Source organism: Oncorhynchus kisutch, unplaced genomic scaffold (assembly GCF_002021735.2).
Source record: "Oncorhynchus kisutch isolate 150728-3 unplaced genomic scaffold, Okis_V2 scaffold3733, whole genome shotgun sequence".
Classification (NCBI taxonomy): domain Eukaryota; kingdom Metazoa; phylum Chordata; class Actinopteri; order Salmoniformes; family Salmonidae; genus Oncorhynchus; species Oncorhynchus kisutch.
Window position 1 is genome coordinate 334,186 of NW_022265678.1, and position 19,453 is coordinate 353,638.

General features: G+C 51.2%; 1 protein-coding gene across 1 annotated transcript; it reads left to right on the top strand.

Moving 5' to 3' along the window:
* Window positions 1–8,683: 8,683 nt before the first annotated feature.
* On the top strand, window positions 8,684–14,683 carry LOC109886893 (RNA demethylase ALKBH5). Its single transcript, XM_020478447.2, has 7 exons — window positions 8,684–9,496; window positions 9,781–9,951; window positions 10,571–10,712; window positions 11,003–11,219; window positions 11,295–11,375; window positions 11,471–11,593; window positions 11,837–14,683. The coding sequence occupies exons 1-7, from the start codon at window positions 9,281–9,283 to the stop codon at window positions 11,982–11,984; spliced, it is 1,098 nt and encodes a 365-aa protein (XP_020334036.2). The 5' UTR covers window positions 8,684–9,280; the 3' UTR covers window positions 11,985–14,683.
* Window positions 14,684–19,453: the final 4,770 nt, after the last annotated feature.

The window sequence follows — 19,453 nt, forward strand, 5'->3', positions numbered from 1 at the left end:
CATGGTAAAGGGACCAGAGCATGGTAAAGGGACCAGAGCATGGTAAAGGGACCAGAGCATGGTAAAGGGACCAGAGCATGGTAAAGGGACCAGAGGGACCAGAGCATGGTAAAGGGGCCAGAGGGACCAGAGCATGGTAAAGGGACCAGAGGGTATGGAGCATGGTAAAGGGACCAGAGCATGGTAAAGGGACCAGAGCATGGTAAAGGGACCAGAGCATGGTAAAGGGACCAGAGGGACCAGAGCATGGTAAAGGGACCAGAGCATGGTAAAGGGGCCAGAGCATGGTAAAGGGACCGGAGGGACCAGAGCATGGTAAAGGGACCAGAGCATGGTAAAGGGGCCAGAGCATGGTAAAGGGACCGGAGGGACCAGAGCATGGTAAAGGGGCCAGAGGGACCAGAGCATGGTAAAGGGACCAGAGGGAACGGAGCATGGTAAAGGGACCAGAGGGAACGGAGCATGGTAAAGGGACCAGAGCATGGTAAAGGGACCAGAGCATGGTAAAGGGACCAGAGCATGGTAAAGGGACCAGAGCATGGTAAAGGGACCAGAGGGACCAGAGCATGGTAAAGGGACCAGAGCATGGTAAAGGGACCAGAGCATGGTAAAGGGACCAGAGCATGGTAAAGGGACCAGAGGGACCAGAGCATGGTAAAGGGGCCAGAGGGACCAGAGCATGGTAAAGGGACCAGAGGGTATGGAGCATGGTAAAGGGACCAGAGCATGGTAAAGGGACCAGAGCATGGTAAAGGGACCAGAGCATGGTAAAGGGACCAGAGGGACCAGAGCATGGTAAAAGGACCAGAGCATGGTAAAGGGACCAGAGCATGGTAAAGGGACCAGAGGGACCAGAGCATGGTAAAGGGACCAGAGCATGGTAAAGGGGCCAGAGCATGGTAAAGGGACCGGAGGCACCAGAGCATGGTAAAGGGGCCAGAGGGACCAGAGCATGGTAAAGGGACCAGAGGGAACGGAGCATGGTAAAGGGACCAGAGGGAACGGAGCATGGTAAAGGGACCAGAGCATGGTAAAGGGACCAGAGCATGGTAAAGGGACCAGAGCATGGTAAAGGGACCAGAGCATGGTAAAGGGACCAGAGGGACCAGAGCATGGTAAAGGGACCAGAGCATGGTAAAGGGACCAGAGCATGGTAAAGGGACCAGAGCATGGTAAAGGGACCAGAGCATGGTAAAGGGACCAGAGCATGGTAAAGGGACCAGAGCATGGTAAAGGGACCAGAGCATGGTAAAGGGACCAGAGGGACCAGAGCATGGTAAAGGGACCAGAGCATGGTAAAGGGACCAGAGCATGGTAAAGGGACCAGAGCATGGTAAAGGGACCAGAGCATGGTAAAGGGACCAGAGCATGGTAAAGGGACCAGAGCATGGTAAAGGGACCAGAGCATGGTAAAGGGACCAGAGCATGGTAAAGGGACCAGAGCATGGTAAAGGGACCAGAGCATGGTAAAGGGCCAGAGCATGGTAAAGGGACCAGAGCATGGTAAAGGGACCAGGGCATGGTAAAGGGACCAGAGCATGGTAAAGGGACCAGAGCATGGTAAAGGGACCAGAGCATGGTAAAGGGACCAGAGCATGGTAAAGGGACCAGAGCATGGTAAAGGGACCAGAGCATGGTAAAGGGACCAGAGGGACCAGAGCATGGTAAAGGGACCAGAGCATGGTAAAGGGACCAGAGGGACCAGAGCATGGTAAAGGGACCAGAGCATGGTAAAGGGACCAGGGCATGGTAAAGGGACCAGAGCATGGTAAAGGGACCAGAGCATGGTAAAGGGACCAGAGCATGGTAAAGGGACCAGAGCATGGTAAAGGGACCAGAGCATGGTAAAGGGACCAGAGCATGGTAAAGGGACCAGAGGGACCAGAGCATGGTAAAGGGACCAGAGCATGGTAAAGGGACCAGAGGGACCAGAGCATGGTAAAGGGACCAGAGCATGGTAAAGGGACCAGAGCATGGTAAAGGTACCAGAGGGACCAGAGCATGGTAAAGGGACCAGAGGGACCAGAGCATGGTAAAGGGACCAGAGCATGGTAAAGGGACCAGAGCATGGTAAAGGGACCAGAGGGACCAGAGCATGGTAAAGGGACCAGAGGGACCAGAGCATGGTAAAGGGACCAGAGGGACCAGAGCATGGTAAAGGGACCAGAGGGACCAGAGCATGGTAAAGGGACCAGAGCATGGTAAAGGGACCAGAGCATGGTAAAGGGGCCAGAGCATGGTAAAGGGACCAGAGCATGGTAAAGGGACCAGGGCATGGTAAAGGGACCAGAACATGGTAAAGGGACCAGAGCATGGTAAAGGGACCAGAGCATGGTAAAGGGACCAGAGCATGGTAAAGGGACCAGAAAATGGTAAAGGGACCAGAGCATGGTAAAGGGACCAGAGGGACCAGAGCATGGTAAAGGGACCAGAGCATGGTAAAGGGACCAGAGGGACCAGAGCATGGTAAAGGGACAAGAGCATGGTAAAGGGACCAGGGCATGGTAAAGGGACCAGAACATGGTAAAGGGACCAGAGCATGGTAAAGGGACCAGAGCATGGTAAAGGGACCAGAGCATGGTAAAGGGACCAGAAAATGGTAAAGGGACCAGAGCATGGTAAAGGGACCAGAGGGACCAGAGCATGGTAAAGGGACCAGAGCATGGTAAAGGGACCAGAGGGACCAGAGCATGGTAAAGGGACAAGAGCATGGTAAAGGGACCAGAGCATGGTAAAGGTACCAGAGGGACCAGAGCATGGTAAAGGGACCAGAGGGACCAGAGCATGGTAAAGGGACCAGAGCATGGTAAAGGGACCAGAGCATGGTAAAGGGACCAGAGGGACCAGAGCATGGTAAAGGGACCAGAGGGACCAGAGCATGGTAAAGGGACCAGAGGGACCAGAGCATGGTAAAGGGACCAGAGGGACCAGAGCATGGTAAAGGGACCAGAGCATGGTAAAGGGACCAGAGCATGGTAAAGGGACCAGAGGGACCAGAGCATGGTAAAGGGACCAGAGCATGGTAAAGGGACCAGAGGGACCAGAGCATGGTAAAGGGACCAGAGCATGGTAAAGGGACCAGAGCATGGTAAAGGGACCAGAGCATGGTAAAGGGACCAGAGGGACCAGAGCATGGTAAAGGGACCAGAGGGACCAGAGCATGTAAAGGGACAGAGGGACCAGAGCATGGTAAAGGGGACCAGAGGGACCAGAGCATGGTAAAGGGACCAGAGCATGGTAAAGGGACCAGAGCATGGTAAGGGACCGAGGGACCAGAGCATGGTAAAGGGACCAGAGCATGGTAAAGGGACCAGAGGGACCAGGAGCATGGTTAACGGGACCAGAGCATGGTAAAGGGACCAGAGCATGGTAAGGGCCAGAGCATGGTAAAGGGGACCAGAGGGACCAGAGGCATGGTAAGGGACCGAGCATGGTTAAAGGGACCAGGAGCATGGTAAAGGGACCAGAGCATGGTAAAGGGACCAGAGGGACCAGAGCATGGTAAAGGGACCAGAGGGACCAGAGCTTGGTAAAGGGACCAGAGGCATGGTAAAGGACCAGTGATGTAAAGGGACCAGAGCATGGTAAAGGGACCAGAGCATGGTAAAGGGACCAGAGCATGGTAAAGGGACCGAGCATGGTAAAGGGGCCAGAGCATGGTTAAAGGGACCAGAGCATGGTAAAGGGACCAGGGCATGGTAAAGGGACCAGAACATGGTAAAGGACCAGAGCATGGTAAAGGGACCAGAGCATGGTAAAGGGACCAGAGGGACCAGGAGCATGGTAAAGGGACCAGAGATGGTAAAGGGACAAGAGCATGGTAAAGGGACCAGAGCATGGTAAGGGACCAGAGCATGGTAAAGGGACCAGAGCATGGTAAAGGGACCAGAGGGACCAGAGCATGGTAAAGGGCCAGAGCATGGTTAAAGGACCGGAGGGACCAGAGCATGGTAAAGGGACCAGAGCATGGTAAAGGGACCAGAGGGACCAGAGCATGGAAAGGGACCAGAGCATGGTAAAGGGACCAGAGAGACCCAGAGCATGGTGAAGGTACCAGAGCATGGTAAAGGGACAAGAGCATGGTAAAGGGACCAGAGCATGGTAAAGGGACCAGAGGGACCAGAGCATGTAAAGGGGCCAGAGGGACCAGAGCATGGTAAAGGACCAGAGGGTATGGAGCATGGTAAAGGGACAGAGCATGGTAAAGGGACCAGAGCATGGTAAAGGGACCAGAGCATGGTAAGGGACCAGAGGGACCAGAGCATGGTAAAAGGACCAGAGGCATGGTAAAGGGGCCAGAGCATGGTAAAGGGACCGGAGGGACCAGAGCATGGTAAGGGACCAGAGCATGGTAAAGGGGCCAGAGCATGGTAAAGGGACCGGAGGCACCAGAGCATGGTAAAGGGACCAGAGCAAGGTAAGGGGCCAGAGGGACCAGAGCATGGTAAAGGGACCAGAGGGAACGGAGCATGGTAAAGGGACCCAGAGGCAACGGAGCATGGTAAAGGGACCAGAGCATGGTAAAGGGCGAACCAGAGCATGGTAAAGGGACCAGAGCATGGTAAAGGGTACCAGAGGGACCAGACCATGGTAAAGGGACCAGAGCATGGTAAAGGGACAAGAGCATGGTAAAGGGACCAGAGCATGGTAAAGGGACCAGGGCATGGTAAAGGGACCAGAGGGACCAGAGCATGGTAAAGGGACCAGAGGGACCAGAGCATGGTAAAGGGACCAGAGCATGGTTAAGGGACCAGAGCATGGTAAGGGACCAGAGCATGGTAAAGGTACCAGAGGGACCAGAGCATGGTAAAGGGACCAGAGGGACCAGAGCATGGTAAAGGGACCAGAGCATGGTAAAGGGACCAGAGCATGGTAAAGGGACCAGAGGGACCAGAGCATGGTAAAGGGACCAGAGGGACCAGAGCATGGTAAAGGGACCAGAGGGACCAGAGCATGGTAAAGGGACCAGAGCATGGTAAAGGGACCAGAGCATGGTAAAGGGACCAGAGCATGGTAAAGGGACCAGAGCATGGTAAAGGGACCAGAGCATGGTAAAGGGACCAGGGCATGGTAAAGGGACCAGAACATGGTAAAGGGACCAGAGCATGGTAAAGGGACCAGAGCATGGTAAAGGGACCAGAGCATGGTAAAGGGACCAGAGCATGGTAAAGGGACCAGAGCACGATAAAGGGACCAGAGCATGGTAAAGGGACCAGAGGGACCAGAGCATGGTAAAGGGACCAGAGCATGGTAAAGGGACCAGAGGGACCAGAGCATGGTAAAGGGACCAGAGCATGGTAAAGGGACAAGAGCATGGTAAAGGGACCAGAGCATGGTAAAGGGACCAGAGCATGGTAAAGGGACCAGAGGGACCAGAGCATGGTAAAGGGACCAGAGGGACCAGAGCATGGTAAAGGGACCAGAGCATGGTAAAGGGACCAGAGCATGGTAAAGGGACCAGAGCATGGTAAAGGGACCAGAGCATGGTAAAGGGACCAGAGCATGGTAAAGGGACCAGATCATGGTAAAGGGACCAGAGCATGGTAAAGGGACCAGAGCATGGTAAAGGGACCAGAGCATGGTAAAGGGACCAGAGCATGGTAAAGGTACCAGAAGGACCAGAGCATGGTAAAGGGACCAGAGGGACCAGAGCATGGTAAAGGGACCAGAGCATGGTAAAGGGACCAGAGCATGGTAAAGGGACCAGAGGGACCAGAGCATGGTAAAGGGACCAGAGCATGGTGAAGGGACCAGAGCATGGTAAAGGGACCAGAGCATGGTAAAGGGACCAGAGCATGGTAAAGGGACCAGAGCATGGTAAAGGGGCCAGAGCATGGTAAAGGGACCAGAGCATGGTAAAGGGACCAGAGGGACCAGAGCATGGTAAAGGGACCAGAACATGGTAAAGGGACCAGAGCATGGTAAAGGGACCAGAGCATGGTAAAGGGACCAGAGCATGGTAAAGGGACCAGAGGGACCAGAGCATGGTAAAGGGACCAGAGCATGGTAAAGGGACAAGAGCATGGTAAAGGGACCAGAGCATGGTAAAGGGACCAGAGCATGGTAAAGGGACCAGAGCATGGTAAAGGGACCAGAGCATGGTAAAGGGACCAGAGGATGGTAAAGGGGCCAGAGCATGGTAAAGGGACCGGAGGGACCAGAGCATGGTAAAGGGACCAGAGCATGGTAAAGGGACCGGAGGGACCAGAGCATGGTAAAGGGACCAGAGCATGGTAAAGGGACCAGAGGGACCAGAGCATGGAAAAGGGACCAGAGCATGGTAAAGGGACCAGAGAGACCAGAGCATGGTAAAGGTACCAGAGCATGGTAAAGGGACAAGAGCATAGTAAAGGGACCAGAGCATGGTAAAGGGACCGGAGGGACCAGAGCATGGTAAAGGGACCAGAGCATGGTAAAGGGACCAGAGGGACCAGAGCATGGAAAAGGGACCAGAGCATGGTAAAGGGACCAGAGAGACCAGAGCATGGTAAAGGTACCAGAGCATGGTAAAGGGACAAGAGCATAGTAAAGGGACCAGAGCATGGTAAAGGGACCAGAGCATGGTAAAGGGACCAGAGGGACCAGAGCATGGAAAAGGGACCAGAGCATGGTAAAGGGACCAGAGAGACCAGAGCATGGTAAAGGTACCAGAGCATGGTAAAGGGACAAGAGCATAGTAAAGGGACCAGAGCATGGTAAAGGGACCGGAGGCACCAGAGCATGGTAAAGGGACCAGAGCATGGTAAAGGGGCCAGAGGGACCAGAGCATGGTAAAGGGACCAGAGGGAACGGAGCATGGTAAAGGGACCAGAGCATGGTAAAGGGACCAGAGCATGGTAAAGGGACCAGAGGGACCAGAGCATGGTAAAGGGACCAGAGGGACCAGGGCATGGTAAAGGGACCAGAACATGGTAAAGGGACCAGAGCATGGTAAAGGGACCAGAGCATGGTAAAGCGACCAGAGAGGACCAGAGCATGGTAAAGGGACCAGAGCATGGAAAAGGGACCAGAGCATGGTAAAGGGACCAGAGCATGGTAAAGGGACCAGAGCATGGTAAAGGGACCAGAGCATGGTAAAGGGACCAGAGGGACCAGAGCATGGTAAAGGGACCAGAGCATGGTAAAGGGACCAGAGGGACCAGAGCATGGTAAAGGGACCAGAGCATGGTAAAGGGACCAGAGCATGGTAAAGGGACCAGAGCATGGTAAAGGGACCAGAGGGACCAGAGCATGGTAAAGGGACCAGAGCATGGTAAAGGGACCAGAGCATGGTAAAGGGACCAGAGCATGGTAAAGGGACCAGAGGGACCAGAGCATGGTAAAGGGACCAGAGGGACCAGAGCATGGTAAAGGGACCAGAGCATGGTAAATCACCATTGGGGATGATTGCTTGATTCACCATGATTGTAATTTGTTGAATGGAGTTTACCTGTTAGAGAGTCAACTTGTTAATTGGTGAATGGATGAGTTTACCTGTCAGAGAGAGAGTCAACTTGTTAATAGGTGAATGGATGAGTTTACTCCTCTCCTCGATGGGGATCAGAAGGTGGATAATGTTGTGTGTGTTAACTGTAGAGGGGGTGATGTTGCTGGGTATCTGAAGATGGATAATGTTGTGTGTGTTAACTGTAGAGGGGGTGATGTTGCTGGGTATCTGAAGGTGGATAATGTTGTGTGTGTTAACTGTAGAGGGGGTGATGTTGCTGGGTATCTGAAGGTGGATAATGGTGTGTGTGTTAACTGTAGAGGGGGTGATGTTGCTGGGGATCTGAAGGTGGATAATGTTGTGTGTGTTAACTGTAGAGGGGGTGATGTTGCTGGGGATCAGAAAGTCTCCGGTGTCAGACAGGCAGGTTAAAATGGCCAGAGTCAGAGTCGTGCAGGTGTTGTAAGCTGAGGCAGTGAAGAAAGTCGAGGAGGATGGGTCACAGGGCGAGGGGGATCCTAAGAGGATCCCTGTGAGTAGTAAAATTTGTTCCAGCGCATTAGGGATCGGCCAACACTTGATTTATACTTCAGTAAAGGTTGGCTTCTTAGCATTCATAACAATGGTTATAAAACTGTACCACATAAACGGAATGTAAAAACAACAGGAAGAAATAGATGCTGTGGTGGCAACTGCAGAGATGTATTATGGGGTATATGAAATGTTGACTTTAGAAGAGTTAGTGTGTTGGGGGGGGGTCCCGTCCTATCAGACCGTTGGCATGGTGAAACGAGCAGATAGGGCTCAAAGTGTGTGAGAATGGGGTAAGTGGATTTTTAAAAATGAGTGTAGACGGTGATGTCAAGGGGCTCTATTTAATTCATTTCTTAGAGGAACAAGACTAATGAAGATAATTGAATGTAGATATTTTTTGTCTTCACCTCCCTTATCTCGCCTCACTTGCTCACATCGTATATAGACTTATTTTTCTACTGTATTATTGACTGTTTGTTTTGTTTGACTCCATGTGTAACTCTGTGTTGTTGTTTTGTGTCGAACTGCTTTGCTTTATCGTGGTCAGGGTCACAGTTGTAAATGAGAACTTGTTCTGGTTAAATAAAGGTGAAATAAAAATAAATAAACTAAAAGACCGACCACGTCGGTGAACTGCCCTCTCACTCCAGTCCGGTAGGTGGCGGTGTATAAACACACACCTAACAGTTGGATGCGATCCGCCAAGAAGAAAGTCCCCGAGTCTGTAGTTGGTTCAACCCCCGGGTCAGAGGAATGAGAAATGCGTGGTGCTCATAACTAGAGGTGTTGTTTTGTTTTTTAACGAGTTTTACTTATATAATAGCGATTTCAAAATAAAATAAAAAGCTTCCGTTAAAAATCATATGGACAAGACAAGACCGTTAGAACATAATTATTTTATTTTTTTGACCGATTTTGCCTCGTCACTTGAAATACCGTTTTAGTACTTCCGATTGTTGCTGAACGGGTTGCTAACCAGTTAGCCATGCTAACTATCTAGCCTGTATTCACATGAAAATAGTCAAATAACAGGACAGGAATAACGCAACGACTAAACTAATAGACGCAGATTCATTCCGTGTCATTTAAATCGTAAAAATAGTATATATTTACTACTTGAATCGTCGACTTTTCTTGTTTGGAAAACAACCCGTTTTAAGTGAGCTAAGTTGTTAGCCACATCACAACATAACTACGGTGAGGACGGTCACCGGGAGCCTCCCGGTCCCCGCGTCTACAGACGGACAATTATGGAAGTGAAATAACTATAATATAACCAACTCCTACATTTTATATTGTTCATTACATATAAAATAAAACATGTCAGCCAGTGGTTTCTCCGACCTGCGGGAAAAGCTGAAGTCCATGACTCCTCACCGGGACAATTACAAAAACAGAGTTACCGATAAGGACAACGGTTACAAAAATAGGAAAGTTAAAGTTACCGACGGAGGTAGTAGTAACGGGAACGGCCGGAAGCGGAAGCACCGAGATTCCTCCGAGGATGAGGTCGAGCCTGTGGAATCCCGTGAGCAGGTATGATGACCCTGGACCTGCTGTTGACACTGAACTTCTCTGAGATTAATCCAATTTAAAGTATGAATCAATATTTCTGTCTTTTCCCCCCTCTTTCTCTCTCCCTCCATCTCTCTCTCCCTCCATCTCTCTCTCCCTCCATCTCTCTCTCCCTTCATCTCTCTCTCCCTTCATCTCTCTCTCCCTTCATCTCTCTCTCCCTTCATCTCTCTCTCCCTCCATCTCTCTCTCCCTTCATCTCTCTCTCCCTTCATCTCTCTCTCCCTCCATCTCTCTCCCTCCAGGAGGCGAGGCGTGTCCAGAGTGGCATTGTTCAGGTAGAGGTCTTCTCTAAAGAGGACTGTGATGTCATTGAGGGCAAGATAAATGAGGTGGTTGCTAACGGAGAAGCGGGGCTTTACCGGGAACACACCGTAGATCGGGCACCACTACGGAACAAATATTTTTTTGGAGAGGTGAGGTCAAGCACCTGTTGTTCCTCTCTCGGTCTCTAAACCCCTCTCTTCCTCTCTGTCTCTAAACCCCTCTCTTCCTCCCTCTCGTTGTCTCTAAACCCCTCTCTTCCTCTCTGTCTCTAAACCCCTCTCTTCCTCCCTCTCGTTGTCTCTAAACCCCTCTCTTCCTCTCTGTCTCTAAACCCCTCTCTTCCTCTCTGTCTCTAAACCCCTCTCTTCCTCTCTGTCTCTAAACCCCTCTCTTCCTCTCTGTCTCTAAACCCCTCTCTTCCTCTCTGTCTCTAAACCCCTCTCTTCCTCCCTCTCGTTGTCTCTAAACCCCTCTCTTCCTCTCTGTCTCTAAACCCCTCTCTTCCTCCCTCTCGTTGTCTCTAAACCCTCTCTTCCTCTCTGTCTCTAAACCCCTCTCTTCCTCTCTGTCTCTAAACCCCTCTCTTCCTCTCTGTCTCTAAACCCCTCTCTTCCTCTCTGTCTCTAAACCCCTCTCTTCCTCTCTGTCTCTAAACCCCTCTCTTCCTCTCTGTCTCTAAACCCCTCTCTTCCTCTCTGTCTCTAAACCCCTCACTCCCTCTCGTTGTCTCTAAACCCCTCTCTTCCTCTCTCTCACCTCGTCTTCCAGGGCTATACATACGGGGCCCAGCTAGAGAAGAGAGGACCTGGTCAGGAGAGATTGTACCCTAAAGGAGAGGTGGACGACATCCCGACCTGGGTTCACGACCTCGTCATCACTAAACTGGTCGCCAGCGGGGTCGTACCTGAAGGTAATAACTTTTAACCTCTAACATCCTGCTCGTTACCCCAGCCCACTTCCTGTCTCAGATTTTACCTTAACGTGCTCCAGCCCACTTCCTGTCTCAGATTTTACCTTAATGTGCTCCAGCCCACTTCCTGTCTCAGATTTGACCTTAATGTGCTCCAGCCCACTTCCTGTCTCAGAATTGACCTTAACGTGCTCCAGCCCACTTCCTGTCTCAGATTTGACCTTAACGTGATCCAGCCCACTTCCTGTCTCCAGGAAAAGCCTGTTGTTGATGTTGTTGTTGTCCTGTAGGTTTTGTGAACTCAGCGGTGATCAACGACTACCAACCAGGCGGCTGCATCGTGTCACATGTCGACCCGCTCCACATCTTCGCCCGGCCAATCGTATCCGTGTCCTTCTTCTCAGACTCGGCCCTCTGCTTCGGCTGCCGCTTCCAGTTTAAACCAATCAGAGTGTCTGAGCCCGTCCTGGAGCTTCCTGTCAGGAGAGGAAGTGTTACTGTCCTCAGGTAGGCGAGGGAGGTGGAGAGAGAGAGAGTGTGAGAGGGAGAGGTGTGATGTCATAGTGTTCTCTCTCCTCTCAGTGGCTACGCGGCTGATGACATCACCCACTGTATCCGCCCCCAGGACATCAAGGAGAGACGAGCCGTCATCATCCTCAGGAAGTATGTCTGTCACCATGACAACCAAGCGTTAGCAGGTTGACTGTGGCGTCAGGCTATTGCACTAACTCTCTCTCTGTGTGTGTGTGCGTGCGCAGGACGAGACCAGATGCTCCCCGTGTAGACCAGAGCCCCTCCCCTAACCCCTCCCCCCCTGAGAGACACGCCCCTCTGAAGGCCAAACGCTCTCACCGCAGAGCTGACCCAGACGCTGCACACAGGTACTCACACACTGGGAGACATACACTCACACACCGGACCAGAGCCCCTCACCTAACTCCTCCTACCTGAGATACAGGACCAGAGCCCCTCCCCTAACTCCTTCTACCTGAGATACAGGACTAGAGCCCCTCCCCTAACTCCTCCTACCTGAGATACAGGACTAGAGCCCCTCCCCTAACTCCTCCTACCTGAGATACAGGACTAGAGCCCCTCCCCCCTAACTCTTCTTCTCTCTCTGTCAGACCGAGGGTTCTGGAGATGGATAAGGAGGAGAATCGTCACTCCTCCTCTTCGTCCCGCCTTCATCGCCGTAGCAACAGCTCCGAGAACTACTGGAGGCGGAGCCAAGACGGCGATGTGTCACGCAAGGTCAAGATGCGGCGTCACTGAACACCGGACTGGATGGGCTCAGAGAGAGAGAGAGAGAGAGAGAGTGTGTGTGTGAGTGAGGGCGTTGGATCGTCAGTCTGTTAAACCCCCCCTGCATGCTCGGATGAATGGAACACGCCACGAGGCTGTCAGCCAATCAGAGACTGGCCTGAGGACAGGAGGCGGGGTTACAGTAAGACTGTGGGAAGTTCTGTTGTTGCTACGCTGCCAACCCCCCCTGTTGCTACGCTGCCCCCCCCCTCCCCTCCCCATGTCCTAGTAAACAGTGTTTCTATAGGAACTAACTCCTCCGTGGTTCATTGGACAGAGACCCTATGGGGGAGATGAAAGGCGTTTGTGTTGGGGATATAAAATAAGGTCTGATGACGTTTAGTTCTATGAGACATCTGCTAATTGTGAATTTTGCAGCATTTTATTTAATTTGGAAAATCACATACAGGCTTCATCATTCATAAATGTCCTGTTGACTGACTGATATTATCAGAGAACCACAACGTAAAGACTTCATCATTAAGGTGATGTTAACTGACTGATATTATTATGCTAGTATAAGACCTTATTTTTCAGCGTTTATCCCCAAACCCCCTCCGTTCATTTCCCCAGTAGGAATGGCTGAACGAACCAGTAGGAATGGCTGAACGAACCAGTAGGAATGGCTGAACGAACCAGTAGGAATGGCTGAACGAACCAGTAGGAATGGCTGAACGAACCAGTAGGAATGGCTGAACGAACCAGTAGGAATGGCTGAACGAACCAGTAGGAATGGCTGAACGAACCAGTAGGAATGGCTGAACGAACCAGAGGAAAGTCATTTCCAGGTTTTTAGGTCTACAAGCTGGCCAGATCTTTCCCCATAGGGTTTGTCCGTTAGTATCTGTTCCTGGGTCAGTGATCTACCCTGTCACCCTGAACCATTATAGGGAGGTAGTATCTGTTCCTGGGTCAGTGATCTACCCTGTCACCCTGAACCATTATAGGGAGGTAGTATCTGTTCCTGGGTCAGTGAGCTACCCTGTCAACCTGAACCATTATAGGGAGGTAGTATCTGGGGGGGGGGACGACACCTACAGTAGTAACGCCTTGGACCAGAGCTACATCTAGTTTCTCTAAACCCCTCCCCCCCGTCCTGCATGTTACGTTGTTTACTACAGGACCTGTTGTTACAGTCACCTCTTTTACTTCATCTTTACCTTGACTTTCCCCATTGGTTGATTGTTAGTTATTTTATTGTTAGTTTGGCTGACGGGCGAGGGTAGGGGGCGGGGGGGCTCGTTCTCTTGTGGACAGATGCACCTAACATAAATGGCATCAGTAGCTGTCTGTCCACAGACTGTTGGATTCGCGAGCAGCTTTTATTTCCGCTGTGCTGATCAATTAGACAAATCACCAATTCTCAGGTGCTGATTTGGCCCGTAGACTTAATGAAATGTTTCAGAGGGGTGGAGAGGAGTCACGGCAGTACGTTTTTCAAACCCCCTCCTCCCTCCAGAACTTTAATTTGAGCATCTGACATCATTAAACACACAGGATTTAACTAAAGGGTGTAACCGTGGTTACAGCTGAACACCTGACCAGGGGCCACGTTCAGTCGCCGAACGTTGTGAAACGTTGTGAAACGTGAGCGGCTAGAAATGTCACGGATAGAGCCGACCACGGTTCCTTATTCTACGTCTGTCAGAGAGGCGTGTTTCTTCTACATAGCATATTTCTACCTGAACGTTTTTCCACACGTTATGTCCCGCTGTAAGCGTGGTAACCATGTCAACCCCCCCCCCTTCACCGGTCCGACCGGCCAATCAAACTTTCTGTTGCATATTCTAGAAAACATATATCTATGCTATATCCCTTTTTATTGTTCAGATCAAACGGCATCCTGTTCCCTAGGTAACACTACTACTGGCCAGAGGGTCAGCCACCATCCTGTTCCCTAGGTAACACTACTACTGGCCAGAGGGTCAGCCACCATCCTGTTCCCTAGGTAACACTACTACTGGCCAGAGGGTCAGCCACCATCCTGTTCCCTAGGTAACACTACTACTGGCCAGAGGGTCAGCCACCATCCTGTTCCCTAGGTAACACTACTACTGGCCAGAGGGTCAGCCACCATCCTGTTCCCTAGGTAACACTACTACTGGCCAGAGGGTCAGCCACCTCATCAGAACCTAATATTTAACAAATTACACAACAAACACCTAAAACATAGTGGGTAAAGTAGTGCACTATAATAGGGAACAGGGAGCCGTTCGGGAGTGGGCCTCTTAGTGTCTGTTGAGATGCCATGATGATGATGATGATGATGACATGTATGTAACATGGTTTGTAATAAGATGTACAGTTTAAAGACCTTTATGAACGGAAGAGCCGACTGACTGGCTGGTTTACTGCCTGTTACACAGAGGAACCATGGACTGTATAACATGTCCTATTGGTACACTGTTCCCTGTGCTGTGCACTTTGCTAGACCGGGGGGGGGGGGGCAGCAATGGGTCCTGGTCAAACCTAGTTCACTACAGGAACTAGGGGGTTTGTTCAGTGAAGCCCTGTTGTAAACCTGCTGTTCGACTGACAGGGTTTATGTATAAAGAACTGTGGACTGATACATAATAGTAATGATCTGTTTAGGTTTTAGTTTAAACTGTAAAAAAAGAACTGTTCCACAAAAATGCTTCCGTTTTAAAATAATATCTTCCTAAACTGTTTCTCTTCTTATTGGACTGAGTGGTTGTAAAGTTCTACTCCTGGGAGAGGTGGACTGGACCAGAGGGACAGGACCAGAGGGACAGGACCAGAGTTAGTGGTTGTAAAGTTCTACTCCTGGGAGAGGTGGACTGGACCAGAGGGACAGGACCAGAGTGGGACAGGACCAGAGTGGGACAGGACCAGAGTTAGTGGTTGTAAAGTTCTACTCCTGGGAGAGGTGGACTGGACCAGAGGGACAGGACCAGAGTGGGACAGGACCAGAGTTAGTGGTTGTAAAGTTCTACTCCTGGGAGAGGTGGACTGGACCAGAGGGACAGGACCAGAGTGGGACAGGACCAGAGTTAGTGGTTGTAAAGTTCTACTCCTGGGAGAGGTGGACTGGACCAGAGGGACAGGACCAGAGTGGGACAGGACCAGAGTTAGTGGTTGTAAAGTTCTACTCCTGGGAGAGGTGGACTGGACCAGAGGGACAGGACCAGAGGGACAGGACCAGAGTGGGACAGGACCAGAGTTAGTGGTTGTAAAGTTCTACTCCTGGGAGAGGTGGACTGGACCAGAGGGACAGGACCAGAGTGGGACAGGACCAGAGTTAGTGGTTGTAAAGTTCTACTCCTGGGAGAGGTGGACTGGACCAGAGTGGGACAGGACCAGAGTTAGTGGTTGTAAAGTTCTACTCCTGGGAGAGGTGGACTGGACCAGAGGGACAGGACCAGAGTGGGACAGGACCAGAGTTAGTGGTTGTAAAGTTCTACTCCTGGGAGAGGTGGACTGGACCAGAGGGACAGGACCAGAGTGGGACAGGACCAGAGTTAGTGGTTGTAAAGTTCTACTCCTGGGAGAGGTGGACTGGACCAGAGGGACAGGACCAGAGTGGGACAGGACCAGAGTTAGTGGTTGTAAAGTTCTACTCCTGGGAGAGGTGGACTGGACCAGAGGGACAGGACCAGAGTGGGACAGGACCAGAGTTAGTGGTTGTAAAGTTCTACTCCTGGGAGAGGTGGACAGGACCAGAGGGACAGGACCAGAGGGACAGGACCAGAGTGGGACAGGACCAGAGTTAGTGGTTGTAAAGTTCTACTCCTGGGAGAGGTGGACTGGACCAGAGGGGGACAGGACCAGAGTGGGACAGGACCAGAGTTAGTGGTTGTAAAGTTCTACTCCTGGGAGAGGTGGACTGGACCAGAGTGGGACAGGACCAGAGTTAGTGGTTGTAAAGTTCTACTCCTGGGAGAGGTGGACTGGACCAGAGGGACAGGACCAGAGTGGGACAGGACCAGAGTTAGTGGTTGTAAAGTTCTACTCCTGGGAGAGGTGGACTGGACCAGAGGGACAGGACCAGAGTGGGACAGGACCAGAGTTAGTGGTTGTAAAGTTCTACTCCTGGGAGAGGTGGACTGGACCAGAGGGACAGGACCAGAGTGGGACAGGACCAGAGTTAGTGGTTGTAAAGTTCTACTCCTGGGAGAGGTGGACTGGACCAGAGGGACAGGACCAGAGTGGGACAGGACCAGAGTTAGTGGTTGTAAAGTTCTACTCCTGGGAGAGGTGGACTGGACCAGAGGGACAGGACCAGAGTGGGACAGGACCAGAGTTAGTGGTTGTAAAGTTCTACTCCTGGGAGAGGTGGACTGGACCAGAGGGACAGGACCAGAGTGGGACAGGACCAGAGTTAGTGGTTGTAAAGTTCTACTCCTGGGAGAGGTGGACTGGACCAGAGGGACAGGACCAGAGGGACAGGACCAGAGTGGGACAGGACCAGAGTTAGTGGTTGTAAAGTTCTACTCCTGGGAGAGGTGGACTGGACCAGAGGGACAGGACCAGAGTGGGACAGGACCAGAGTTAGTGGTTGTAAAGTTCTACTCCTGGGAGAGGTGGACTGGACCAGAGGGACAGGACCAGAGTGGGACAGGACCAGAGTTAGTGGTTGTAAAGTTCTACTCCGGGGAGAGGTGGACTGGACCAGAGGGACAGGACCAGAGTGGGACAGGACCAGAGTTAGTGGTTGTAAAGTTCTACTCCTGGGAGAGGTGGACTGGACCAGAGGGACAGGACCAGAGTTAGTGGTTGTAAAGTTCTACTCCTGGGAGAGGTGGACTGGACCAGAGGGACAGGACCAGAGTTAGTGGTTGTAAAGTTCTACTCCTGGGAGAGGTGGACTGGACCAGAGGGACAGGACCAGAGTGGGACAGGACCAGAGTTAGTGGTTGTAAAGTTCTACTCCTCCTGGGAGAGTGGGACAGGACCAGAGTGGGACAGGACCAGAGTTAGTGGTTGTAAAGTTCTACTCCTGGGAGAGTGGGACAGGACCAGAGTGGGACAGGACCAGAGTTAGTGGTTGTAAAGTTCTACTCCTGGGAGAGGTGGACTGGACCAGAGGGACAGGACCAGAGTGGGACAGGACCAGAGTTAGTGGTTGTAAAGTTCTACTCCTGGGAGAGGTGGACTGGACCAGAGGGACAGGACCAGAGTTAGTGGTTGTAAAGTTCTACTCCTCCTGGGAGAGTGGGACAGGACCAGAGTGGGACAGGACCAGAGTTAGTGGTTGTAAAGTTCTACTCCTCCTGGGAGAGTGGGACAGGACCAGAGTTAGTGGTTGTAAAGTTCTACTCCTGGGAGAGTGGGACAGGACCAGAGTGGGACAGGACCAGAGTTAGTGGTTGTAAAGTTCTACTCCTCCTGGGAGAGTGGGACAGGACCAGAGTTAGTGGTTGTAAAGTTCTACTCCTGGGAGAATTGGACAGGCTCAACTAGACAGGTCTAGGTCCAGAGAGTGACGGTCCCAGAGAGTGAGACAGGTCCCAGAGAGTGAGACAGGCCCCGAGAGTGACAGTCCCAGAGAGTGAGACAGGTCCCAGAGAGTGACAGGTCCCAGAGAGTGAGACAGGTCCCTCGAGTGACAGGTCCCTCGAGTGACAGGCCCCGAGAGTGACAGGCCCCGAGAGCGACAGGCCCCGGTGTGCAGGACAAAAAGGGTCAACTCTGCTCCATCATTCAATGAGTCAGATGGCTCAGTCATCACAAAACACACTAATATGGACAGTAATGATTTACTGATCTACTGTGTACTCTGGTGCCACAAAGAGGACTTGGCCCTTAAATGTACATGGAGAGCGAACATAAATGACATGCATGTCAATCTCTCTTGGCTCAAAGTAGATTAGAGGTTGACTTCATCACTACTTGTTTTTGTAAGAGATATTGACATGCTGAATGCACCGAGCTCTCTGTTTAAGACACAAGACATGCCACCAGAGGTCTGTTTAAACTACTGGCACACAGCTCAGACACCCATTCATACCCCACAAGACATGCCACCAGAGGTCTGTTTAAACTACTGGCACACAGCTCAGACACCCATTCATACCCCACAAGACATGCCACCAGAGGTCTGTTTAAACTACTGGCACACAGCTCAGACACCCATTCATACCCCACAAGACATGCCACCAGAGGTCTGTTTAAACTACTGGCACACAGCTCAGACACCCATACATACCCCACAAGACATGCCACCAGAGGTCTGTTTAAACTACTGGCACACAGCTCAGACACCCATTCATACCCCACAAGACATGCCACCAGAGGTCTGTTTAAACTACTGGCACACAGCTCAGACACCCATTCATACCCCACAAGACATGCCACCAGAGGTCTGTTTAAACTACTGGCACACAGCTCAGACACCCATTCATACCCCACAAGACATGCCACCAGAGGTTTCTTCACAGTCCCCCAAGTCCAGAACAGACCATGGGAGGCGCACAGTGCTACATAGAGCCATGACTACATGGAACTCTATTCCACAGTGCTACAGTGCTAATGGGGATCCATAATAAACCCCAGGAAGAGTACCTGCTGCCTTGTTAGGAACTAATGGGGATCCACAATAAACCCCAGGAAGAGTAGCTGCTGCCTTGGCTAGAACTAATGGGGATCCATAATAAACCCCAGGAACAGTAGCTGCTGCCTTGGCAGGAACTAATGGGGATCCATAATAAACCCCAGGAAGAGTAGCTGCTGCCTTGTTAGGAACTAATGGGGATCCATAATAAACCCCAGGAAGAGTAGCTGCTGCCTTGGCAGGAACTAATGGGGATCCATAATAAACCCCAGGAACAGTAGCTGCTGCCTTGACAGGAACTAATGGGGATCCATTATAAACACAACAACAACAAAAATAAGATGAAAAACGCGGGATTATACGGTAATTAATGATCAAGACCAGGTCGAATTAATGTTCTCCGCAAATTGAAAAGGTAATACTGCGTTCACGTACTAGTAGATACTAGGAAACTCTGAAATGTCCAACTTGCTAAATGGTTGAACGCAGGCAAATGTATAACTACAACCAGTTAGCAGGTCGGAAATGTCCCAGTTCCGACTAAATTATGTTTTACACACAATACATGTATGCGTGTTTTTGGGTAAAATATAAATAAATACAACTCCCACCTCTTCAGCTGCAAAGACCCCAAACGCCAACGTCAGAACACAACGTCTCCTGCCATTGGTCCGCCTGGTTGTCAATTTTTGGACAATGTAATGGGCGTGTTCCTCTGCCCAGGCGTTTCTTCCGCCTGCCAGATTTTTTACATTTTTTAATTATTTTTTTATTAACAACAAATCAATACATAAAGCACATGAGGGAACACAAGCATACATAGATTACAAACAATGGACAATCGAGCTAGGGGCGGGGCTGGGGGCGGACTGGGGGCGGGGCTAGGGGGTACAATATCACATTACAACTACACAAGGACCTTAAGGGA

What these genes read in the sequence shown, in the direction of transcription:
- LOC109886893 (XM_020478447.2), top strand. Translation starts at nt 9,281, where the DNA reads ATGTCAGCCAGTGGTTTCTCCGACCTGCGGGAAAAGCTGAAGTCCATG. An exon ending in ACAAATATTTTTTTGGAGAG is followed by an intron (nt 9,952 to 10,570) that starts GTGAGGTCAAGC and finishes CTCGTCTTCCAG; the next exon opens with GGCTATACATACGGGGCCCA. An exon ending in GACCCAGACGCTGCACACAG is followed by an intron (nt 11,594 to 11,836) that starts GTACTCACACAC and finishes TCTCTCTGTCAG; the next exon opens with ACCGAGGGTTCTGGAGATGG.